The 25188-nt window shown below is 62.6% G+C and overlaps 1 protein-coding gene across 2 annotated transcripts in view; it reads right to left on the bottom strand.

Annotated features, from left to right (window-relative positions):
• Positions 1 to 6100: 6100 nt before the first annotated feature.
• The window catches only part of CPNE7 (copine 7), a 40074-nt gene continuing 20986 nt past the window's right edge, over positions 6101 to 25188 (bottom strand). For both annotated transcript variants that reach the window (XM_075008780.1, XM_075008781.1), the window contains exons 7-16: positions 24468 to 24557; positions 23874 to 23972; positions 22129 to 22215; positions 21099 to 21158; positions 18195 to 18328; positions 17194 to 17248; positions 13578 to 13629; positions 12984 to 13117; positions 10666 to 10902; positions 6101 to 7891 (exon numbers count right to left, since the gene is read on the bottom strand). In XM_075008780.1, coding sequence (XP_074864881.1) covers positions 7754 to 7891; positions 10666 to 10902; positions 12984 to 13117; positions 13578 to 13629; positions 17194 to 17248; positions 18195 to 18328; positions 21099 to 21158; positions 22129 to 22215; positions 23874 to 23972; positions 24468 to 24557 — 1086 coding nt within the window. In that variant the 3' untranslated portion in view covers positions 6101 to 7753. The remainder of the gene's footprint in view (positions 7892 to 10665; positions 10903 to 12983; positions 13118 to 13577; positions 13630 to 17193; positions 17249 to 18194; positions 18329 to 21098; positions 21159 to 22128; positions 22216 to 23873; positions 23973 to 24467; positions 24558 to 25188) is intronic.

Genomic DNA, 25188 nt, shown 5'->3' with positions numbered 1-25188 from the left:
GTTTCCCTGCAGGTACCTTCCTCTGCTCAGTTCAACCCAGCGTTCCCTGGGAGCTGAGCCTCGGGCAGCCGCCCTGGGGAGATTCAGGTGCTGGCTGCCTGTGATCCTACTGGTGGTACACAGAACACAATGCCTCCCACCCCCGAGTGGGAAAAAGGAGAGGGGACCCAGGTTCACCCCGTCCCTTCCTGGCACTGGCAGCTGGGGTGGGGCTGAGCGGCGGCATGGCACGGGGGCACCCTAAGGACACTGATGAGGATGTGGAGGGCATCTCGCCTTCGGCGCCCGAGCCCCAAGCGCCAGTCCAAGAGGTTCCCCCCCACCAATCACCATGGGGCCAAAGCCAGCAGCACCCTGGGCTGCAGACTCCCGCCGGCTTGGCCTCGCCTCCCTTGGGCTGGGCAGCCAGGCCCCAGAGCCCTGCCGGCCACATGTGGGGCTCAGCTGTGGCATGGGCGGGGCAAGTTCTGGGGCCCTCCTCTCTGGCGCCCCCAAACAGCAGCTGCTAGTGTGCCCCCTCCAGGCTTTCCCAGCCTGTCCCCACGCACCCAGCACTGCTCCTGCTGATCGGCCACACAACCAGCCCCCGTCTCCCCGTCTCCTCCTCCGCCGGGACCCATCCTGCTTCCACCTGTGCAGCTCTGCCAGTCAAGCTCCTCCTGCAGCACATGCCAGGGCCCTTCTCCTCCTCAGGGAGCCCCGCGAAGGGGCCGACGGTGCCCGGGCTGCTAGCAGGCTGCCCCCCAGCCTGTCATGCTGCCCAGTTGGCCGGTCTCCTTCCAGTGGCTCATTTCCGGCACTGAGCCTGGCAGCCCTCCGGCGCTGAGCCGACCTTGGTGCCGTGTTCACAGAGCTACTCGCACAAGGGGCCCTGGCCAGGATCAGGCTCGCCGGCATATTATTACAGACAATTTCAGCTGGAACAGTCCTACGGGGTGGCGCCTGCCCCTCCCTCCCCCGGCAGCCTGCCCAGGATGGATCCCTGCCCACTCGGGCCTGGGGGTTGCCCCCTGCGTGTGCCTGGGCTGAAGTGCAGCGCTCGACACACCCCAGAGGCAGCGCTGTGCCCAGGGAGCAGAGGGCAATGAGGGCACGGGGCCAGGGCAAGCTGCTGTGAGTAGGTGGGTTGAGCTGGCCTGCCGCCAGTCGAGCCAGCCCCCACCCCACGGCAGCGCCCAGCGCCCAGGCCACTGAGCTCAGCCCAGGATGGGCTCCTGGCAGCTTGGCCCGGGCTGAGTTGTGGGTTTTGTCCATAACAATGAACCCCTGACAGTGAAGCTGTCTGCAGCACGTCCGGGCTCATTAGTGAGGCTGGCACCTGCTCATCCTGCCAGGCTGCCAGACCAGCCATGGGGCTCCATCAAGAGGGCAGCTGGGCGGGGGGAGGGATTGGCTGGCTCGGAACCAGAACACCCTGCAAATGAAAGCACCTCGCCTTTGGGCTGGGGAGCAGGAACTCGCCCAGCTGCTCTGCAGCCTTGAGCCGCCTGAGGATTTCCCTCTGTGCACGGTGCTGTGCTGAGCCTGGCATGGCCAGCTCTGCCCTGCACAGACACAGCTGTGCACATGGCCACTGCTCCCCACAAGGGGCCGGTGCCTGGGGGAACCAGAGGAAGCTCACTGTTACGGCGAGGGGGGTCCCCAGGCCCTGCCCCAGCCGCAGGCAGAGGCGGCTCTCGCTCAGCAGGAGAACAGGAGGCGACAGGCGACAGGGACACAGCGTAGAACAGACTTGTCAGCACGGGAACCAGAAACCGTCAGGACAATCCAGCTGGGGGAGAGGGGCCCAGAGGGGTCCCCGAGCCGGGCCCTGGTCCTCCTTCCTCCCTCTCCAGCCAGCCCAGACTGCCCCACTCACCAGCCCAGGTCCAATTCCAGCCCGCCAGGCCCCTCCTCCGCCTCCGTCCTGCATCCCGGGGAAGAAAGGGGTCACCTGGTTGCCTGGGTTACAAAGAGCTGGGGGCCCATTGCCCACATGTGAGTAGTCATCACACGGACACTTCCCCACCACCCCTGTGCACCAGCGCTGTGCCTGGGGAAACTGAGGCACCCACTTGGCGTTACTACAGGACAGCAGGTAACACATGCAGCCCCGCCTGGGGGAATAAACTCCTCACCCCCCCTCCCCCCCATTTCATCACCCTCCCTTTGCCTGTTCTGAGCTGCCCTGGAGCGGCTCCAGCGGTACACACCACGCCTGCACGTGGGAGGGTCCGGCTGCCTGGCCCAGGCGTGTGAAGCCCGAGCAGCCGTGCTGTGGTACGACTCACGCAGCAAAGGGCATGCGGCGGTCGCCCAGGGAACCCCAGCCAGAGGGGCTGCGGGCAGGCCGGGCCCTGCCCAAGCAAGGACCGAGGGGTGCGCTGACTCCCGACACAGCTGGGCTCGCTGGGGCGTGCCGGGGGCTCGCGCTGGCGCGAGGGGCGTTGGCGTTCGAGGGCCGTGTTCCGGGCTCACACTTCCCTGAGTGCTTGTCAGCTGCCCCCGCAGCAATCTCCCCGACAGCAGCTGCAGCCCATTTCCTGAAGCAACGGGTGAGCGTTTGTCACTGGGGAGCTCCCTGCGGATGGGAGACTGGCGCTCATGTGACGTGCTGGTCTCCAGCAGGAGGTGGCAGGTCCCACAGGGAGGGCCCACTGACATCAGGCAAACCTGGGGGGGAGCTCAGTGGGGAAAGGGATCAGTAGGGTAATGGAGAGGGGTGGGGGAGGGTTTTATCTCCCTGGCAGGGCTGCATGTGATTCCTACTGCCCTGTAGTAACACCAGGTGGGCGCCTCAGTTTCCCTGGCCATAGCATCAATGCATAGTGATGAGGGGAGTTTCCATGTGATTCTGGCCCCAGCCCTTTGTAACCCAGGCAACCAGGTGACCCCTTTTGTCCCCGGGGCACAGGACAGAGGCGGAGGAGGGGCCTGGCGGGTTGGAACTGGACCTGGGCTGGTGAGTGGGGCAGTCTGGGCTGGCTGGAGAGGGAGGAAGGAGGACCAGGGCCCGGCTCGGGGACCCCTCTGGGCCCCTCTCCCCCAGCTGGATTGTCCTGACGGCTTCTGGTTCCTGTGCTGACAAGTCTGTTCTACGCTGTGTCCCTGTCGCCCGTCACCTCCTGGTCTCCTGCTGAGCGAGAGCCGCCTCTGCCTGCGGGTGGGGCAGGGCCTGGGGACCCCCTTGGGGTGACATGCGGAAAGGCCTGGTTAGGTTGGGGGGTGGGCTGATTCTCTCGCCCGCACGGCAGCTCTAAGCCACCGGTGAGGCAGCGGCAGTGGCAAGTTCGGGCCTTGGCCTTGGGGCTGGCATCCTTCGCGGCCGGCGCGCTTGCCCAGCGTTGTGGCCAGGCAGCGCCATGCCTGGCCTGGGGTGCTCCGCCAGGCTCGCACTCTGAGTCCTGTCGGCTGCAGGGCTTCTCCAGCCTGCCCTTGTCGCAGGCCCTCCAGCTGCCCGGGGGCATGCCTGCCAGCACCAGCCCGTTGTGACGCCCAGCCACATGGCACCGGCTTTGAGCTGCACAGGGCGGCTGCATGCCTGGTGCAGAGCGTGCAGGGCTGCTAAGCCCACGCTGTTCCCAGAGAGGCTTCCACAGCCGCTGGCCTCACCCAGGAGCCAGACACTGATGTTCACTGGGGCTGGGGCTGCTGGCCCTTAGATGGGCCCCCCCCCAGGTCTCTCCCCCACCGTTTGCTGCCTTCCAGCCCGGCCCCTCCTGCCAGCCCTGCTCTGGGAGCAACACCTTGACTTTGTGGCATCACAATAATCTCCATGGCAACTGCTTTGGCTGTCAGACAGACACGCAGGCGTCTGCCACCCCTGCAGAATCCCGCCGGCTCGGATGCAGGGGCAGGGGAGCCCCAAGAACAGCTCCGAGCACAGAGGACAGACAGGTCAGTGCTTGCCCAGCAGACGCCCTCCCCGAGAGCCGAGCGAGAGTGCAATTGCTGCTCCTCCGGTGGCCGGCTGCCATGCACCCAGCAGCACTCCCAGGAAAGCTCTGCTGGCTCTTGGTAGGTTAGGGCCGGTTGCACACAGCTGAGGGGTCCTGATTCCAGCTTTGCCACGTACCCACGCCAGGCCTTAGCCACTGAGCCAGCAGCGTTTCCCGGGCGGCTGCTGTCCGTAACCAGACTCCATCCCGGGCCTGGGAACTGCTCCAGCGACCCAGCGTTTACCAATGGAAACAAGCCGAGGCAAACGTTCTGTTCAGCTCTGGAGCTGGGGCCTGCATGAGGGGACCCAGTGCCTGGCACAAGACGCTGTCCCGCGGGTGGCAGCCTCCCTCTGGATGGGGACGCGCCCATAGCCCTGCAGTTGCCGGGCTCCACCTGACCAGCACATGTGGGAGAGGGGATTGACAAAACCCTTCCCTGGTCTTTGCAGCCACTGTGTAATAGCTGGGCATGCCCCCGCACCTGCCGCAGCCCTCGCCTGGCTCAGCTCAGCAGCCACCAGCGTCCCAGTATCCGATCCCCTCATGCAATCCATCAGCCTGTCCCTGTGCCACGCTGGGCACTGGCTGTGCCATGCAGCACCAGGAAGAAAGCGGCCAGGAGAGGTGAATGCTGGCCACCTCGGCTGGGCAGGGCCGGACACCTGGGTTCGTGGGTAACAGGGGCTGGGAGGGAGAAGCAGGAACAAGGGGGTCTTTTCTGACCCTGGCCATCACTTGAAAGGCATGGGGCAGGGAGGCTCTGCCCCTCTGACCTGGATTTGCTGGCACACTGCCCCAGCTCTGCCTGGGAGCACACCCAGCCTCCTGTGAAGCAGAGAAAGGAAAAAGCCTGAAGTACTCAGAGCAATCCCAGCTGGGCAGCTCGGTCACAACGTTAGTGCCGTTACTGCCAGGAAGCTATGGACAGAAGAACATTCAGCTTTTCGTAGTGTCCAAGAGATGGCGCGTCCACCTCCTCCCTCTGCCAGGTCCACGGGTGAATGCCCCTCGCTGTCGCCACGGGCAGCTTCTTTCTAGGCTCAGCTGTGCCAACTTCGCCTCTCAGCCACTGGCGCTTGGTCTTCCTGATCTGCTAGAGGAAAGAGCCCTCGGCTATCCAGAGGTGGGAACAGTACCCAAAGTGTTACCTGAGTGAAAGGGCGTACAAGCTAGGGGTGCGTGTGTGTGCATGTGCGCGTGCACAATCTGGGGGGGGTGTTCGCACGTGTGCGCAATCTGCGGGTGTCTCTCTCTCAGATCACTTCTCTAAGCCCTAATTTTTCAACCTCCTTGTGACAGTGGGGACACCTGTGCTGGACATAGTATGTCAGTAAAGCTCTCACCAGGTCTGTGGCTAGCGCTCTTATTTACTGTAATCTACCCTCCATGCCCAACGATAAAGTGTCCAGGCCAAGACAGCCACCACCCTTACAGCCCCAACATCACACTGGGGGCTCAAGTCTTCCTCCCCGAGTGCATTGTCTGTCACTGCTTCCCTTGCTACGGTTCCACCTCCTATAACCCTGACCTGCACGCTTTGTTCCTAGTTCTATGCTGCAGGGCAGAGCTGGCTTAAACCCAGGGGTTGTATTATGCCCACTTTGCCCAGTGGCCCAGCTTGCCTTGTGTCTTGTCATTGCTTTCCTCCCCACCACTTTTGCCTTGTCTGCTTACTTTACCGACAATCTGCTATTCTCTCCCACGTTACTGAGACCTTGCTTGAACAGCATCAGCCTGAGCGCCAGTCCCAGCGGCCGCGCTCGACCGAGTGCAGCTAATGCCTCCCTAGCAATGGCGTTTTGAGACCTCTTAGCCAGCCAGGCTTTAATCCAGGTCAGGAACACCATAATGAGCGAGCCAACGTGGAGCTGGGGGTGCTACAAGGCTCCATTAAATGCTGGTGCCTGGGTCTGCCATTCGCACTGGGGAACACGCCATCAGGCAACTCAATCCGCAGAGGAACAGTCTCCTAGGTTTGTTTTTTTCTGAAAAGAGGGTCGTCACCACGAGGAGCGTCTGCTGAGGCAGCAATGCAGCCACTGCCCTGGGACAGCACCTCATAACTCAGTGCGTCAAGGGGGTGCCTAGGGGACTCCCAGGTCGGGGGAACTTGCTCTGCCCAGGCAGCATCCCATAAAATGTACCGACACGGGGGAAAAGGTAACAGTGCCTTTATTGGCTCATTCCTCCCGTACAGCAAGAACACAAGCACTGTCATGCACACGCCAAGTGACAGACAAGCACACAGCGAAATACGCACGGCTGGAAACAACACGAATGAGCCCAGCTAGCAGCATGCACTTAACAGGGCCTGACACGGACAAGAGTGGCAACACTCAGAACTGGGGCTCCCTTTCACCGGTAGCTTTGGCCTGGCCACGCCTAGGTCACCGCCTCGCTGCACAGGCTGCGGGTAATGGCAGCAAAGCGCCTGCCATTGGGTCTGACGGAGCTCCCTCTTTGCTGTCTCACTCACGCCATGGGACTGCTGTGCCGCCGTGGGAGGCGTGGCACCTATCTGCTCCCCTGCCAGTCAAGAGGGGGCTTAATATTGTGTCCTGCTCTTTTTTGTTGTTCATTGAAATGCTCTGATATAATCTGCAAAGGGTAGCTGGGAACCGCCCAGCAGCCAGCTTCTCCTGCGGCTCAGCACGGTGCAGGGGGCTGGAAACGGGCCCCTTTCTGTACAGTCTCAGGTGAGAGAGGCAGACAGAGACAGCTGTAGAACAGCCTTCAGCTCCCACATGCCTGAGACGGGGACGTCTCACGCTGCCTCGGGAGTTCTCACCTGGCATCAGCCCAGTGCACTGGGCCCCTGGCATGGCTGCTGTGCTGGCCACATGCTAGCCAGTGACAAGGCCACTCCAGACCCACTGCAAAGGGTGGCCAGGTTGCTTCCTGGGCCACTCTGACAGGCAGCAGGGGTTACCCTGGGGATCTTGACATGGTCCACAGTCGGGGTGGGTGGCCGCCAGCCCAGGGCTGGGGATGCTGCCTGTATCCTGGGCAGAGGATGGGAAATGAAGCAGTGTGGGAGCAAACAAACTCTGGCTGACAGAGAGGACTTTACAATGCACCTTGGGGTGTGTTCCAGGCGGCAGTTCTGATTGGTCCCTCTTCCCCAGGAGGTGGGCAAGGGGGAGAAGCAGCCAATCAGAGGAAGTCCCCCAGCTCACTTAGAAATGGTATTGCCAGACCTGAGCCAGGACTTGAAGCCCTGGGTGCTGGGGCAGCCTGGCCACCAGCATCTGGCCTGAGCCACCCAGGAGCCGCCAGCAATTGGACAAACCCACGAGCCAGGGTGAGAGGCTCCCTGTCCCCTTCCTGATACTCCTGGGACCACCTAAGCAGAGCTCCAGAGGCAGAGGGCTCTGGCTCATATCGCCGCCCCCCGCCAGCTCCTCCCTCTCTGCAGGCTAACAGCCTTTACAGACCCTTCTCCTCTCCTCTGCCAGCTTCCAGCGCACTGTAAACACCAACCCCTGTGCATCCCAGGCTGTGCCAGCTCACTGCACCATGCCCAGAAGCTGGAAGCTCACTGTCAGACTGAGCAGGGACCATCCTGAGTGAAGAACCAGAAAGGCCCCCTGGCTCCCACCCAGCACGCCCCAGCTCAGCTCTGCGCAGGAGCCTGGAGACAGCGTTAGGAGGGCAAAACAAGGCTGGGTTCTGGCTGGCACGTCGGGGTGCAGTGTGGCGTGGGGGTCCCGCGCTGGTGGACAGGAGCCTGTGGGATTCAGACAGTGACACGCCCTATCCTCCTCCTTTATTTCGTTGCCCATGTGGCGGGGCGGAGGGTGAAGGCAGGACAGGCGGCCGGGCAGGGCAGGTCCTCACTGGGGTGAGTTGAGGGTGGAGTCGGGTGAGTCGGCTTTGGGACACCGGGGCGGGAGGGCTTTGTAGCTGTAATACTCCACCACTTGCTTCGGCACCTCGGCCAGCACGCACTTCGCCAGGGCAGTGGGAGAGGCCTGCAAGACAAAGGGCAGCCCTGGGTCTGGGCCTATCTGAGCTGCTCTCCAGCAAGTCCCTCCTCTGCGGAACTGCGTGGCAGGCACTACCCACTTCCCCTCCCCGCTGTCCCCAGCTCCTTTCACGGCATCAGCCCATGCATCTGTCCCAGACACAGAGCCCCCTAACGCCCCCCCACTGCTACACACAGCCCCTGGCTCCCACACACACAGCCCCCTAATGCCCCCCCACTGCTACACACAGCCCCTGGTTCCCAGACACAGAGCCCCCCTAGCGCCCCCCCACTGCTACACACAGCCCCTGGCTCCCAGACACAGAGCCCCCTAACGCCCCCCCAACTGCTACACACAGCCCCTGGCTCCCACACACACAGCCCCCTAATGCCCCCCCACTGCTACACACAGCCCCTGGCTCCCAGACACAGAGCCCCCTAACGCCCCCCCCACTGCTACACACAGCCCCTGGCTCCCAGACACACAGCCCCCTAATGCCCCCCCACTGCTACACATAGCCCCTGGCTCCCACACACACAGCCCCCTAATGCCCCCCCACTGCTACACACAGCCCCTGGCTCCCAGACACAGAGCCGCCTAACGCCCCCCCAACTGCTACACACAGCCCCTGGCTCCCACACACACAGCCCCCTAATGCCCCCCCACTGCTACACACAGCCCCTGGTTCCCAGACACAGAGCCCCCCTAACGCCCCCCCCCACTGCTACACACAGCCCCTGGCTCCCACACACACAGCCCCCTCAATGCCCCCCCCCAGTGCTCCACACTGCGCCTGGCTCCCAGACACAGAGCCCCCTAATGCCCCCCCACTGGTACACACAGCCCCTGGCTCCCAGACACAGAGCCCCCCTAACGCCCCCCATTGCTACACACAACCCCTGTTTCCCACACACAGAGCCCCCCTAATACTGCTACACACAGTCCCTGGCTCCCAGACACACAGCCCCCTAGCGCCCCCCCACAGTTACCCACAACACATGTTTCCCACACACAGAGACCCCACACACTGCTACACACAGCCCCCATGTCCCAGACAGAGCCCCCACCCAACACCCGCTGGTGCTACACACAGGCCCCAGATGTGCCAGACCAGCTCTAAGTTCCACCCGGGCTTGGCACAGCAGACCATCCTGGCATGTCTCTGCAGCCATGCAGATCTCAGTCTATCAAGCAGGGAAGAGTTAATAACTTTTTGTGGGACCCGACACTGCTGGTGAGAGAGATAAGCTTCGAAACAAGCCCCCCTGAACAGGACACCCCAGCGTCCAGTGCCACCAGCGACAGTTGCAAACCCTGCAGATGTAGCTCCACTTGTGTGAAGATCAACAGCCCCCACCACGCACCCTGCCAGATCCCTGGATCCTGCACCTGCCGGCCCACGCTTGCTGCACCTCCATCGGTGCCCTAGTGCCCCAGTGACAACCGGGGGTCTCCTTACGCTAAAATTAGATGCCCAGGCTGATACAGGGTGGGGCGGTTTGAACCCCGTGGAGACACTCAGGCTCAGCCTGGGGCCCGAGAGCTAGGCCCCTGCAAGGTGGGAGGGTCCTGGGGTGGAACATCGATGCCACAGTTAAAGAGGCCCTTTGCCTGACCTCTCGGTCCTCGCCCCGCCCTTGGAAACCTGCACAATGCTTTCCCCAGCCCAGGCGCTTACCTGCAAACCTCTGCACGACTACACTGCAGTCCTGTGTCGGTAGAACTCAGGCGCTCAGGGAAGGGGAACCCCCGGTGCAGACAGCCATCCGTCAGTGGGCGAGCTCACCCCCCAGCCCAGCTCCGGCCCACACGGAGGTGGGCTTATGAGGCCGGCAGGAGACATGGTGCTAGCCGTGTGAGAGAACCTCCACTAACGCACTGCACTGGTGCGGTGGGGCTGCCGCACACCAGGCCCGGTGGGGGCCTGTGTCTGCTGCCCTGAGCGGGCGAGGGGCTTGGTGTGGACCCAGAAGGAGGGCTCGCTCACCCACCGATGCTGGGCCAAGGGAAGCTGCTCCCTCACGCCCCTTGTCGCACCTTTTCTGGCACAGGGAGCGGAGAGCCAGGGGCTGGCTGGAGACCCTGGGCTCACACAGCCCGGGGGGGAGTACCGAGGGATATGGCCAAGGACGCCCTCTTCAATCCCCTGTGGGCCACGAAAACAAAAGAGTTTCCTTCCAGGCAGAGAACAAGGCCATGAGAACCCACCTGGGTGAACAGGGGCTGTCCCTTCTCTGCAAAGGGGCCCGGGGAGACCAAAGGGCATGAGAGGAGGAGAGGCCTTTGTCAGCCACGGGGAGCTGCCTTCTGTGTCAGAATATGCCCTGAATCCTGCCCTGTAGCCCCTGAGAATCAGCAGAGCAGATGGCACCAGGTCCACCCCCCCGGGAGACCTGCAGTGCTAGGCTAGGTGGGAGACACCTGAGCCTTTCTGGGGGTCCTGCCAGCCCCCTTACTAGCCCTCTGAAGTGCATCTCTCCAGGTACCCCACAGCCCTCGTCACTGCAGAGTCTGAGCACTGGCCTCAGTTTACCCTCACTACAGCCCAGGAGGTGCAGCAGTGTCACTAGCCCAAGTCATGGGGAAACTGAGGCACAGAGCCCCAGAGATCCTGGCTCACTGTCATGGATGGAGCCTGTGGCAGAGCTGGGATCTGACCCAAGTCACCGAGTCCCAGCCCTGTGCCCTACCCACCGGATCTTCCCCTGGTGCCCTGGTGCAGGGCACGCCAATGACCCAGGCAGTGGCCACAGCCACAAGGGGCTCAGGGGCTGACTCACGTTCTTGAACTCTCTGAAGGGGACGAACTGCACTATGTCCCGGAGGACAGGCTCCCCCTTCGGGGAGCGCAGCACCCCGTCATCACCGTCCAGGATCTGCATGTCCGTGAAGTCGGCGTTGCCCACCCCTACGATGATGATGGACATGGGGAGGTAGGAGGCGCGCACGATGGCCTCCCGCGTGTCCGCCATGTCGGTCACCACGCCGTCCGTCAGGATCAGCAGGATGTAGTATTGCTGCAGTGCGGAGGAAGGCAGGAGGAAGCCATGGGTGAGTGGCAGAGCGGTGCTACCCTGTGGGAGAACTCCCCCCAGCCGCCCCACAATGGGCTCTCCCGTGCCCATGCCCAAGCGGGAGAACCCCCCCCAGTAACCCCACAATGGGCTCTCCCATGCCCATGCCCAAGCGGGAGAACCCCCCCCCCCAGTAACCCCACAATGGGCTCTCTCGTACCCGCTCCCACGCAGGAGAACCCACTCCCAACAACCCCACAATGGGCTCTCCCGTACCCGCTCCCAAGCAGGAGAACCCCACCCCCAGCAACCCCACAATGGGCTCTCCTGTGCCCACGCCCAAACAGGAGGATAACTCCCCCCACTGCCCCACAATGGGCTCTCTCGTACCCACTCCCAAGAGGGAGAACCTCCCCCAGCAACCCCACAATGGGCTCTCCCATACCCACTCCCTAGCAGGAGGAGAATTCCCCCCCAGCCGCCCCATGATGGGCCCTCCCGTACTCACTCCCAAGTGGGACGAGAACTCCCCCCCACTGCCCCACAATGGGCTCTCCCGTACCCACTCCCAAGCGGGAGAACCTCCCCCCAGCAACCCCACAATGGGCTCTCCCGTACCCACTCCCAAGCAGGCGAACCTCCCCCCCAGCAACCCCACAATGGGCTCCCCTGTACCCACTCTCAACGCCAGCCGAGGCCGACTCCTGGTCCCCTTCTAGCCCTGTCTCCCGGGCGCTGGGCCCAGCCTCCCCCACCCCCCAGCAGTGCAGGGTCAGTGCACAGGCAGGGGATGCTGCATTAGCCACTGTCGTTAATGGACAGCTCTGACGGCGACGGCGCTGTCAGCGATTCAGTGAGCAAACCGCCTGGGGGATCCCAGAAGAACGTGAACTTTTCCGAGAACGGCGCCCCAGCTGGGGTGAGTAACTGACCAGAGGTTAACGAAAGCCGCCCCCCGGTGCGCACGCACACGCACGCTCCAGAGAGAGCTGGGACATCGCAGACAGCCGGCCGGCAACCGCCCGGCCGCGCCATCTCTGCCCACGGGGCGTCAGAAGGGAAGTTCCAGGGGGCCGGAGCATGGCGTGGAACCAGGGTGAGGGGCCCTACGAGACCCTGGCATTGGATCTCCGGAGCCGGGAAGCTGCTCCATGCACGCCCATCGCCCCTCAAAAAGCCCTGAGCAATCCCGGGCCTTGCCAGACCCATTAACTCCACACTTCGAATGAGCACTTGGCTTAGTTAGGCACTCTGGGGACCGAGGGCAGGGGCCATGCTGCTCGAGGGCTGCAAACGCCTGCGTCAGGACTGGGGGCTCGCTGCCACGTCTAACGTTCCCGGCGTGGCGGGCTGGGAGAGGGGCTGGCATTCCTTTGATGCCAGGGGCTAGCCCTAATGGCCGCTGTGCCACGCTGGGCAGGACTGGCCCCTCCTGACTAGGCCCGAGTCCCTAGTGCTGGGCTTTCCCTGCTGCCTGGAGTGGCTCGCTGGGAGGAAGCTTTTCTGGTAGCTGTCTCTGCTTGGTGCTGCCCTTTGCCTGCTGCTCACTTCTGCTCTCCCCTGGCAAGCGGGGGGCAGAGAGCCAAGGCAACCTCCCACCTGGCTGGGAACCAGGAGCAATGCAGCCCCAGGGAAAGAGGGACATTTACAAAGGCACCTGCTGGCTGAGGAGCCAACGCCCCGTGGGCCAGCGTGGTGCAGAGTCTGTGCATACCACAGCCTCGCTGGGCGTTGGTGGGCCTCAGGTGCTTTTGCAGCGTTAACCTGAGCAACGTGCCCTGGGCATGATGGCAGCCTCCCGCCTCGGGGGACGCGGGACGCAAACCCTGAGGAGAGCACCCGTGAGAGGAGTTGGGGGGGTCTCAGCCAGGTCCCTCACATCCCTGTTACGGGCTGCACTGGTGCTCCATGCCCAGCTCAGGACTGGGGCCTCCCAGAGCAGCAGGGCAGAGGCTTGCACAGCACAACTGGACAATCTACATCCAGCTCAGCTGGACCCATCAACCAGACCAGCAAGTGCCGGAGATCCCAGACCGGTTGGTCCCCTGTGCGGGCAGCGCTATGGCGCTGGGGCAGGTACTCACCGAGGCCTCCTTCGTCCTCTCCTCTGCCGCCGCCACCCTGGCCACCTTGGAGATGATGGGGGACACGTTGGTGGGGCCGTAGAGCTGGATTTTGGGCAGGCAGTTCTGGTAGGATTCCACCACGCCCTGAATTCCTAGGGGGCGACACCGGATCGGGTGAGGAGCCATGTGGCCCAGCAATTCCGTGGTACTGAGGCACACGCACCTGGGGGCTGCTAACCCTCCCCCATCGCCAGGGAGGAGACCAGTGGGGCAGGCCCACGGCCCAGCTCCACCCTTGCACCAGGATTCAGCCACCCCAGCCTGACACCTCGGGGGGGCACTGTGACCTGACAGGCACCAGCTGTCAGCCAGCGGGGCCTGGGCAGCCTGGGGAGGACACCCCAAATTCGAACACACGTCCCGTTCCCAGGGCAGAGGCCAGGCTTGCTGGGCAGGAAGGGAAGCCTCTGTGCTCAGCACAGGTGGTGGGTGGGAGCAGGGCCCTGCAGGGCTGTAGCACACAGACAGGAGGAGGCCAGGCTGACCCCGCCCTCCACCCCCAGGCCTGGCACGGTGCCCTGCAAGCTGGCTCTCACTCTGCCAGCCTCTTACCTTCACACTCGTCATCCTCCGGATTGAAGTTGATGGCGAAATCATGAGAAACCTACCAGAGAGCACAGAGAGTGGAAGGAGCAGAGCCCCCAGCCCCGGCCCACCCACTACCCTGTGCACCATTTGGGGAGGTGGGAGATAAGGGGGATGCAGCCTCCCCCACAACTTTCACACGGTGAATGGAGCACTCCCAGGCAGAGCTCCTAACTGCAGCATGGGCCTTAGCGAAGGCCTGAGTCCTGCAGAGGAGAGGTGCCCTGGGGGGAAGCCAGGGTTTTGTTTGCATGAAGGGACCGGCTCTTGCCTGTAAAAGAGGGACCCCAACCTCTGCAGGGTTTGGGTGGGTTGAAGGCAGAGGGCTCAGACTTTGCAAAGTTTAAAGCACAGCCGGGGCACAGCGGTCCCAGCGCCACGGAGTGTGAACACCTCAGAGGCCTAACCTAGCTGTCCTGGGTAAGACGGCTCAGCTACTTAAGGAGCGAGTAACAAGAAGTCCTGTGGCACCTTGTAGACTAACAGATATTTTGGAGCATGAGCTTTCGTGGGCAAGGACCCGCTTCGTCTGATGCATGAGTGGGGGCATCTACTGAGCACATGTTAATTAACTCGGGGAGGTGATGAGAACAGAAGCTTCACTTGGTTAAGAATGAAAAGATTCGACCTTCCAACACAGCTGCCAAGAGCACTGCGCCTTCGTTTCCCTTTCCTGCCTGCAGCCGCCCAGCGACACCTCAGAAATCTCAGCTTTTTTCCTAACTTCACAAGGTGGGAACGTGTTGGTGTTTGGTTTGAGCGTCTCCTGGGAGAACTGCCTCTCCTTTCGCGGCCCCGTGCTGTGGAGAGCCTTCTGCAGAGTAACAAGCCTCTACAGAGACGTGAAAGCAGCATTGCCAACTTGTATGATTTTGTCACGAGTCTCATGATAATGACTGTTTTCTTTAAAGCCCCAGCCGCTGAAGTCAAGTCCAACGGTGACAATTTCAGCCTTCCTTCTTCAACAGAAATGAGGTTTCCAGCGCTCGTAGGTGTGGGGACCCCGGCACACCCTGAAGTTTCTAGCAGCAGAAGGCAAATGAAAAGAACGCCAAATTTCTCCTCGTCACATGATTTCAAAGCCAGTGGTGTGATTGTGGGTGGGTCTGATGGATGACGGGCTGGCGGTACTGGGACAGTGTCAGTTTCACTCCTTTTGAAGGTGAGTTTCTAGTATACTGTTTACAACACACAGGCAGCCCGAGGTCAATACTGCACATTCGATGGCAGGACAGAGTTACGAACCTGGAAGTCCAGCACAGAGCAGGAACCACGAGCACTGAAGCCATGATTCTGTACGCCCAGCTACGCTGGACAGGGCACATCATACGAATGGAGGAGTCGAGAATCCCTAAGCACCTCCTCTACGGTGAACCCTCCCAGGGCCAAAGGAATCAAGGCAGGCCTCGCAAGAGGTATAAGGACTGCGTGAGGGACAACATTGCTCATGCTGGTTTAAAACCAGATCAGCTAGAGCAGCAAGCAAAAGCCCGAACAGGCTGGCGTGCTCTCGTACGACACACGTATGACAGCTTTGAAGAGCAGCGATGTGTACGCCTCACTGATGCTCGTAAGAGGAAGAAAGCAACAGCAGCAGCCGCATGAACAGAGCCAGGACATTTCCCTTGCCCCCACTGTGAACGCCCATGCCCTTCAAAGCTTGGACTCCTCAGCCACATGCGAGTCCACAACCCATGAGCCTGTGCAAGCTCAAGAGGTCATTGTCGGACGCGACGGACTGCCTACGTACGTACGTTTGCAGAGGGATAGTACCCGGAGAGCCCCAGGCAGGGGCTGCAGGAGCTCGCAGGGCTTTGCCCTTGTCGAATGTTTCCAAAAGGGACGTGACCCGACGGACGGCCATACAACCACAGAACGTCATCTGGAGTTTTCTACAGCTCTTTCAGTTGTCCTCAAGACTCAGCAGAACTGTCCCATCCACAGGATGGTTTGGGGTGCCCCCCGCCCCAAGCCCTGTGCTTCTGGGGGCCCTGTGGCAGCAGCCTCGGCGGCTCTGTGGATGGGACCGGGGGGCCCAAAGAGGTCTGGTGCAGAACTGCAGCAAGGCTCAGCCCCTCCATGGCAGCGGCCGCCGCCCGGTCCCTCTCTCCACTTCCCTGCAGCACAGGGAGCAGAGCCCCATCCTGGTCCCTGTCCTGCCAAGCAGCTGAGCCCAGCAGGCTGGGGGAGAGCAGCTGAATGGACCAGGCAGACAGGTCGCTCCAGCTCCCACCGCCCTGGTGAATGGGGGGACGACAATCCTTCTGCTGCCCTGCACCAGACCCCCCACTAATCCTCCAGCGCAAAACACTTGCGGAGGGGGCGGGGCAGGGGCCTGTGGCAGGGGTGAGTGGTTGTCCTGGGCCCCACACCTGGAGTACCTGGGGCGGGGCTGCCCCCAGCCCTGAGCCCCTCTAGAAATGGCCCTGAGGGTTAGTAACAAAGTCAGATGAGACCTTAACTCGTTAACCCTAACCAGTGCCCCCCGTGTGAGTGCACAGCTGGTGTCAGAGCTGCTGCTGCTGGAGCTGAGCGGCCCCGGCTTTACTTAACTCGCTTGTAGACACAGGGCTCCTGTCAGCCAACGTCTCAGGAGCCCTTGGAGTCAGGGAAACATCCTGCCCCCTGAAGGCTGAAGGGGGGCCTCTGCCCACCCCGCCCCTTGTGTGCAGTGGGGACATGCCCCCAGATCTGCCTCTCATGCACCCTGGCTGCACGTAGGCTAAATGGCACACGTTGCATGGCTTGGTCCCGCCCCCCCTTGTGCAAAGCCCTCGCACGGCTCTGTCTCAGCCCATCCCGGCATGTGCTCTGGAGCCTGCGTTAGTCCTGCTGTTTCTCTGCGGGGCCTTTGCTTTCTCTGGTCTCTGGCCCTGGCGGGCACCTGTGCTGTAGACAGGTCCACGTGGCATCGCAGCAGGGACAGAGAGAGGGAGGCCCGTGCAGCTGAATCCAACAGCCAAGCACTCTGCCCCCGACAGGGAGGTGGCAGGGAGCTGGGTGCAGCGTGGCCTGTGGGAGCTGCCCGCCTGGGCCTGCCAGGCTCACAGCGACCAACAGGACAGCCAGGCGCTGGGGGCTGGGGGATGCAGAGCACGGGAGGTGTGGTTGCGAATGACGTCATCGCCCCATGGCTGGCACGCAGCACCGCACCAGGGCTGGGGCACAGCCCATGCAGCTGGGCAAGGCCCTGGGGTAATGTCTGGGGCTGTTTATACCCATCTCGTGGAACTGGAAGGGATCTGCTGCACCCATAGCAGGGCCAAGCACCAGCTCCATCCCTGACAGATGTTTCTTAACCTGGTTACCCCCAGGTCCTAAATGGCCCCTCAAGGACTGAGCTCACAACCCTGGGTTGAGCAGCCCCATGGTCTAACCACTGAACCATCCCACCCTCCCTCGCCCCCAGCCCTTGGTTTCCCTCCCCCAGCACAGCACCAGCTGCAGGGGTCCAGCCAGCGTCTCCACCCAGTTTGGGCCCCATAGCATCCCCTGCCCCTCTTCTCAGCCCCATAGGGTCGCCTTCCATTTCCACGCCTCCTCAACTCCCTGCCCCGCTGCTTCTGACCGGCGAGGCTCTTACCTCATAGTTGGGTGGGATCCGTGCACCAAACCCTAAAGCGGAGAATTTCTTATCGCTGGAAGGAAGCAGATGTCAGAAGGTCCCGCCTGCTCCGGTGCCCCAGCACCCACCCCCGGGATCCCCAGCACTGGGGGGGCCCAGCCATAGACCCTCCAGCCAGTGACACTGGCCCCTCCCTGCTCAGTGTCTGTGACAGGTCCCACTGAGCCCCCTGGAACGGAGCAGCTCCCTGGTAAGCAGCGGGGACCCCCGCCTGGCTGGAGTGCTGGGGAGCCCCGCGTGCACTGCCTGCCGGGAGCTCCTGGCTCTGCACACCTGGGAAGCCCGAGGGCCCAGGGGGTACAGAAGGCAGCTGCGGGGGTCATGCCCATCGCAGGTGTCTGGTGTGCTCAGTCCTTGGGAGGGACACAAGAGCCTGGCAGGGCAGACGGCCTCGCCCTCCTCGCTCCTTTTCTTGGTCCCTGGGGCACTCGCAGAGCAAACCCCCAAGGGCAGCGCAGCCCGGGCCGGCTGGCCGGTGTGAGCTCCACGCCCCCGGGCGCTGCCCCAGCTGTGGGGCGCCCCTCGCTCAGCACCAGCGGGGTGTGCCGGTCTCCAGCCACGCACCCGCCCGAGTGCCCTGCGGGGGACGGGCAGGGTTTGCAGGGCTCTGTGAAGTGAGAGATGGCAGATGCCCCCCTCGCCCTGCAGCACCACGGGGAGCAGACGGGCTCGGCAGAGGCAGATGGGGGCTCTTCTGACTGGGGAAAGCGGGGCAGGCAGCCTGGGGGTGCCCGGGCCCTCTCGGTTCTGAGCGGCAGAGCTGCCGGCACCCAGAGTGGAAGAGTCGGCCCAGGCGCAGCTGGGGCGTGTTGCTGCGGGGAGGTGGGGCTGCGGAGGCGCCTGTGGGCAGCCGGCTCCGAGCTCTAGCTGCCCAGAGGGGACTGACAGGCTGGGGAGGATGGCTGGGGCTGGGCTTAGCCCGAGTGGGCTGGGAGATCCAGAGTGCAGGGCTGTCTCACCTGTCATAGTCCTGGCAGATCTCCCCCACTGCCACCAGCGCCTTCAGGTACTCGTTGGGCTGGTAGGGGTTGATGTAGTGCAGAGAGCAGCTGTTCCGGGGGTCTCCGTTGGAGGCTGTGAAGTCAATAGCCACCTGGGGGCAGAAGGAGGGGTCAGCAGAGCCGGCCGCAGACCTGGCTGGGAGAGCAGAGGGGTCCCCAGCCTGGGCTGGGCAGACCTCAGTGGCTGCGAGGCCAGATCCTCTGCAGGGGTCGGAGGGGCTGCACAGGACCTGTCTCCTGTTCGCTCCGCTGGCTGGGGGGCTGGGCATTAGCCATCGGTCAGTCCCTTCTGCAGTCGCCCAGCCCTTCCCATCTAGGATCTCAGAGTGCTCTCTCCCAGGACAGACAGGGAGCTGGCCCCCGGCCGGGCGCTGCCCCAGCTCAGCCACAGAGGCAGTGGCAGGGGCTCCCATCACATCAGTGCCAGCCCAGGCACATGCCACGAGCGCCCAGCTGAGCCGAGCTGAGGGAGCCCTGCCCCCGGCTCTCCGCCATTCCCGGGGGCCCGCCCAGCTGCAGAGCCAAGCAGCCCACGGAGCTGACGGCCGTGCCCTCTGCCCGAGGGGCACGTGGCCAAGCCCTGGGCTCACGCAGCAGGTTGGGGGCGGGGGGTAAACACCTGTAAAAGGCGTTTTAAACCAACCTCCTGACTGCGCCCCCTCTCCGTAACCCCCTCTGGGACATCTCTGCTGCAGGGCGTTAGCCCGGGCGTGCCGGGGGGCTGCAGTCGGCTAGGGCTGTGATGCTGCTGCCAGCGCAGTGCTGGGGACACGGCCAGGGGCACAAGCCAGGGAGAGGAATTTTCTAAGCTCCTGCAATGTTCTTTCATTGCTGCTTAGAAGGGAGAGGTGGCCGGCAGGGCAGGGCTGAGCCAGCCGGCGTTTCCACGCTGTGTCTCCCCTGCCCACAGCGACGGGACACCGTGTCTCACAACACGGCAGGCCTTGCTCACAGGGCCCGGCATTGCTCCTGGCTCGTACCTGCATCCTGCATGGCGCGGCTCTGACTCACGTCGGGGAGAAGATGCTTTTGCAAAAGGCAATCTGGAGGCTGGTTGTTTTTTTTCATTTTTAATGAGGAAGCCGTGCAAAGTACCAGCAGAGGTAAAGCAGCAGGGACTGCCAAACGCTCAGGGCGGAGGGAAGGAGCCTGGCTCACGCCCAGCGCGTGAGTGCGAGGAGGGTGTTTCTGGGCCTGCTATGCGTTTGCAAGGGTGAACGCCCACCCACCCAGGGGCTTCATTTACGTGCGCAGTCGGATGCACGACTGAGCTAGCCGCAGGCAATCTCAAAGCACAGCTGGCCAGCGGCGTGGGTGCGTGCAGTGATTGCCAGCTGAAACCAAAGCTGCGGGAATTAGCAGGACTGGCCTAGGAAAAGCCAACTGCCGGCTGGTGGCCGCTGAGCTGTCGCTGGCCCTCAGCGCATCTCCCAGAGCCTTTCCGAATCAGAGTCAGACACTGTGTCTTTCTAGCAACCCCGTCGCGGGGAAACCGGGTCTTCCGTGGGGCCGAGCAGGGCTCTGGGTGGCTGCTGCTGGCACTTGAATGTACCTTCTGCACAGCTGCCCATGGCCTCTGCCCCAGGCAGTGCTGCGAACTGCCCTGGGATGTTCCTGGGCAACTCGAGCCGGATTGGAGCCGTGCCAGCTGCTGCTTGGGGTGTGTCTGTGTGATAGGTACGGTCGGGCTGTATCGCCCCGGTCCAGCCAGGGAAGCACTGGAAAACCAACCCCACTAGCCCGTTCCTTGGGGTTTATGGCTGCCATGGACTGCAGCCAGCATGTGCCTGGCCCCGAGCTCCTCCTCTTTGCCAGCTAACCCTGCGCTGTCCCTCCCAGTAGCACACGGTGTGACGGAGACAGGTGGCTGCAGGGCTGGGAGCTTGGGGCACCCCATGCTCCTCTGTGGGCATGAAACCCCCTTACAGCCGCAAGGGGCACATCCAGTGCCCTGCTGGGGGCCCTTTAAGAGCAGGGCCTGGCCAAGGAGTGGCCCATCGCCCCCATTTGCCATTTTTGACCTTACCGGGAGGAAGGCACAGTGCTGGGTGTGATGGAGTGGCGGGGGGTGCATGTGTGAGTCAGGCTGGATGTCTGAGGCAAGCAGCAGCTCCCAGTGGCTAAGGATGACCCTGGGGCTACAACTGGCAGGTGACACCTCTGCCTGAACAAAGAGCAGGGAGGAGCTGAGAGGGGTTTGAATCGGGGGTGGCAGTTAGAGGCTAGGAAAAGGGAGAGCTGGAAGGCAGCCAGCCTGAGGAGGGGGAAAGCTACACCCCAGAGGGGCACCCCTCGGGGTCTTCTCCCCAGGACAGGTTGGAAGGACTGTCTCTGGCTGCTATGCTGTTGCTTCTGTGAGAAACTGGACATCTGTTGCCTAATAAACCTGCTGTTGTACCGGCTGAGTGAGAGTCTCTCCTGCCAGCGGACGGGGTGCAGTGCAGGGGGACCCCTGAACCCCATCACACTGGTGCAGGCTGCGGGATGGGCAGGTAGGAAGCTCAGTGGTCCCAGTGCGGCCTGATGCCAGCATAGGGGAACGCACACTCAGCCCTTGGCCCCTGAGTGTGCTGGGAACCCAGCAGCGGCCCCTGACCTGTGTGCTGGTGCCATGGGCCAGGCATGAACCAGTGGTGAAGAAGGCAAACGCCCCATGGCCAATACCCAGCCTCCGGAGCCAGCCACTCCCCTGGAAGGGTCTGAGCAGCGCCTGCTCCCTCAGCCGGTTCTACCCTGTCCATCCTGGCACGCGGGACCTGGGGCCAGGTTTGCTTCCAGTTGTGCTTCGCTCCTGACTCGCCGTCACCCACCCTCCCACCTGGGAGGGTCTCTAGCCAGCGAGTGGCCAGGCACGTTACTCACCGTGAAGTGGATCTGGCACCCGCCCATGATGTAATCCAGGAAGGAGTACACCCTGTGGATCTTCCAAACAAAGGGCAAGTCAGCCAGCCCCTGCCAGCATGGGCAAGAGCTCCCCGGCCAGCGACCCAGGCCCAAGCAGCCCAGAGTGGGGCACTCTGCACAGCCTGCCCCCCAGCAGGGCCACACGGAGCACCAGGCGGGTGCTGGGAGCCAAGGAGGCTGCAGCCAGGGGAGAGATATGGCTAGAGTGGGACATGTTGGGCAGTGTCACCGAGCCATGACACAGCCTGGCTCCGAGAGGCTCCCCAGTCACTGCTCCTTTGCCCACAGCCTCTGAGGTGGAGCATGTCCTGCAGGGCTCTGTGACCAGACCCCTTCCCCAGGGGCCCAGAGGCACGCGCACCTCCTGGGAGCCAAGCTGGCATCAAGGTGCCAGGAGAGCCGAGGGGCGCTGGGTTGGCATTGTCACCCAGGCAAAAGCACTAATCCAAGAGCCAGGGCTGTCCCAAGGTGGGACGGGCCCTGGGGCAACCTCCTGTCAGTGCCCCCACCCTGCCCACTTACCCACTCTCGGACCAGCCTGGCGGGGGATTAGCTGGGGCAGAGCATGGCTGTGGGTACAGCAGCAGGGGGTCACCTCCCCTCGGCTGCCCCCTGCCACGCTCACTATGCAGCACGAACGGCAGCCTGCGGCGCTCTGCCATGCTCCCCCAGCCCGCTGAGCCCCTCTTCTCCATGGGCGGCTCGGCAAGGAGGCAGTTTCCCGCTGCCCTGGCGTGCTGGGGTGTGCCAGAGCAGAGCAGGCTGCTGCTCGCACCCCCAGTGCAATAAGCACAAGGTTACGAGGCAAGGTGACCCTTGGCTGCTGCCGTCACCTCCCTGCACTGTGCGCTGCCCCAGGGAACCCTCCCATCCATGTCCCAGCTGGGGCAGCCCCCAAAAGCTTGGGGCCTGAGGCGGGCACCCCTCCTCATCCTATGGATGGGACAGCTATGCCCAGAGTTCTGGGAAGTGCCCGGCCCCCACTCACCTTCAGCTCCAGTAAGATGACCACGCCCGAGTTCTTGTAGTTTCGCTTCTTGAGTTTGTACTTCGGGTTCACACAGTCCCACTGGACCTTGGGCACAACAGAGAAAGCAACAAGCTCTGTGACCTGCGGCCAGCTCAGCCTTCCAGCGCCTCCCAGAGACGCCCAGTGAGGAAACACGCAGCGTCACCGCCTCTGGAGCATCCCTGCGCTCAGACACCTGCCAGGCCAGGCCCACACCAGACATGCCTGTGTCTCTGACTGGCTGGCAGGCACATTGCGGCCGCCAGCCCTGGCCAACGAGGGCACGTTTCTTTCTCAAACAGCTCAGACCCCCCAGGACATTGTGGGGAGAAAAGAGGAAAAAGCAAACACCATAAGAGTGGCCACATGGGGGGAGACCAAAGGTCCATCCATCCCAGTCTCCTGTCCGCCCACAGTGGCCAAAGCCAGCTGCCCCAGAGCACTCATCATCCCATGATCCCTCCGCCCTCACCCATTCCCAGCCTTGGACACCATCCCTCCCACCTCCTGGCTCATTGCCATTGCCAGACCCAGCCTCCATGAACTTATCGAGTTCTTTTTTGGGCCCTGTTGAAGGCCTGCTCTTCATAACCTCCTCTGGCGAGGAGTTCCACAGGCCGACCGTGCGGTGCCTGAAGAACAACTTCCCCTTGTTTGTTTTAAACCCGCTGCCCATTCATTCCATTGGGTGACCCCTCGTATTTGTGCTACGGGAACAAGTAAATAACTTTCTCTGATTCACTTTTTCTGCAGCAGCCCTGATGTTATAGACATCCATCACATCCCCCCTTAGTCTCCTCTTCTCCGAGCCGAGAAGTCCCAGCTGTTTAAACTTCTCCCATACGGCCAAACCCCTCACCACTTTCGTTGTCCTTTTCAGAGCCCTTTCCAGTGCCAAGGTCACTGCTTTGAGAGGAGGTGATCACAACTGCACCCCAGATAAAACCCACCACTTTTATCAGAGAGGTCACCGTATTAGTCTGTATCTTTGAGAACAACAAGAAGTCCTGTGGCACCTTGTAGACTAACAGATATTTTAGAGCATAAACTTTTGTGGGCAAAGACCCGCTTGGTCAGATGCATGAGTGGGGGGGTTCAGAAGAGGGGTTCAAAGAGGGGGTCTCAGTAAAGGGGAGGGCCAGAGCTGACAAGGTCTATTCAGTCGGGGGGGATGTGGAAGAGCTCTTGATATTCACACCTCCACATAAGCAACTTACAATGGGCCACATCCCTCCTGACTGAACTGACCGGCTTTCTCCTCTCTTGGTGTTCACACCTCCACATTAACTGCCGATAATGGGCCACATCCAACCTGACTGAATAGACCTTGTCAGCTCTGGCCCTCCCCTTTACTGAGACCCCCTCTTGAATCCCCCCCACTCGTGCATCTGACCAAGCGGGTCTTTGCCCATGAAAGCCTGTGCTCCAAATATCTGTTAGCCTGTAAGGTGGCCCAGGACTTTTCATTTTAGTTTTCTGAGGTTCCCCCGCACAGGAGAAGCCCCGAAGGAGCTGAAAGCGCCACCTTTGTGCCACTCATTGACAGTCAGCTGCTTGTCGTTGAAAAAGTTTGGCCCCCGACCCATGGACCAGCTCAGGCAAACACCAGCACTCACACGAAGGGCCAAGACATGGACCGACCGAGCCACCTCACAGGCATGTTCACCAGCAGCTGGCCCACTGGATGGCCCAGATGCAGAAGGCTCCCCCACGGCAGCACCAACCTTGGTCTCCCCCGTCGCTTTCTGCATCTCCTCAAAGGTGGTGTAAAACTCGCCGATGAAGTCGTGTTTCCCCCGGGAGTCGTAGTCCCAGACGATGCACTGGCGGGTGAAGGAGCCCAGCTCAGGCAGTGCCCTGCCACGTTCGCGCCTCTCGGGAGAGGGGCTTTCCCACCTCCCGCACTCCCCTGCTCCATCTGCCCCCAGCCCGGACTGACCCCTGGGCCTGCAGCGCGGTGCTCTCTCGCCAGCCCCGGGCTGGGCCAGATCCTGGCCGACTAGGAACCAGCACACACCAGGGCATTTCCCATCTTGCGGGCCAGTTCGGGCTCTGAAGCGGGGGGACCGAAGGCCCCAGTCATGTGGCTGGTGTTAGCGTCACTGCAGAGGCCAAACAGGCTGGTGTCCCACGGCAGGGAGCCCGACAGGCCAAGGTGACTGTGTCAGGTGTGTTTCCTCTGCCCCACAGCGCCTGTGCGGCCTCTGAACCTGGGGGTGGGGTGCGCTGGGCCGGGGCATGTTCCACTGGCAGGAGCCTTGGGGAGCTGCTCCCCAGTGGGGGAGGCTGCTCAGGGGGTTCCCCAGGCCCTTCCTCACCCGCAGCTTCCTCTTCTCCTCACAGCTGCACAGCGAGTTCAGTGAGACCTTGAACGGCTCCCACACGGGGCTCAGGTTGTTCTTCACCACCTGGGGAAAGATGAGGGACGGGGTGAGCACCTGCCCTGGCCCCCGGGCCGCCTGGCTGGGCAACCCCACAGCAGCAGGCTGCCGAGGCAGACGTGGCTTTGGGGCTCCCCGTGCTGAGCAAGGAGCAGCTTCCTTCTGCCACAGGGGCCCAAAACACTGCGCAAACAGCCCTGCACAGCCCCGGCCGGCCCCTCAGCCCCCGTGGAGATGAGCACCGAGGCACAGATGGGGAGGGCCCTGCCTAGGCAGTCCGACTCCCAGCCTGTGCCCTGCCAGGCGGGGGCCCCAGGCAGCTGTGCCCTCACAGAGGGACACCCCTCACACCTTGCCCCATCTCTCCCCACTGCAGGATCGCACCGCCCTGGAGCCAGGAAGAGACCGGCCCCAGGTGGCAGGCAGGGGCGGACAGCCTGAGCCGGGAGCTGACAGCCCTGACAGCTTAATAGCTCTGTGAGGTGCCTAATGCTCCTAGGCCCTGTCAGGCGGCGAGGAAGCAGAGCAGCAGCCAGCACATCCCTGGTGCGCTGTCAGCGCCGGGAGCTCCTGTCACTCATCTTTCTTCCCTTCGGGGCTGCTGTGGGGGCTGCTCTGCCGGTGGGGGGTCCCTGCTCTGCCTGGGGGGGGAAGACCA

The sequence above is a fragment of the Carettochelys insculpta genome, chromosome 14 (genome assembly GCF_033958435.1).
Source record: "Carettochelys insculpta isolate YL-2023 chromosome 14, ASM3395843v1, whole genome shotgun sequence".
NCBI classification, from domain to species: Eukaryota; Metazoa; Chordata; order Testudines; family Carettochelyidae; genus Carettochelys; species Carettochelys insculpta.
Note: the sequence above shows the minus strand (reverse complement) of the source record. Positions and strands in the feature narration are given on the sequence as shown.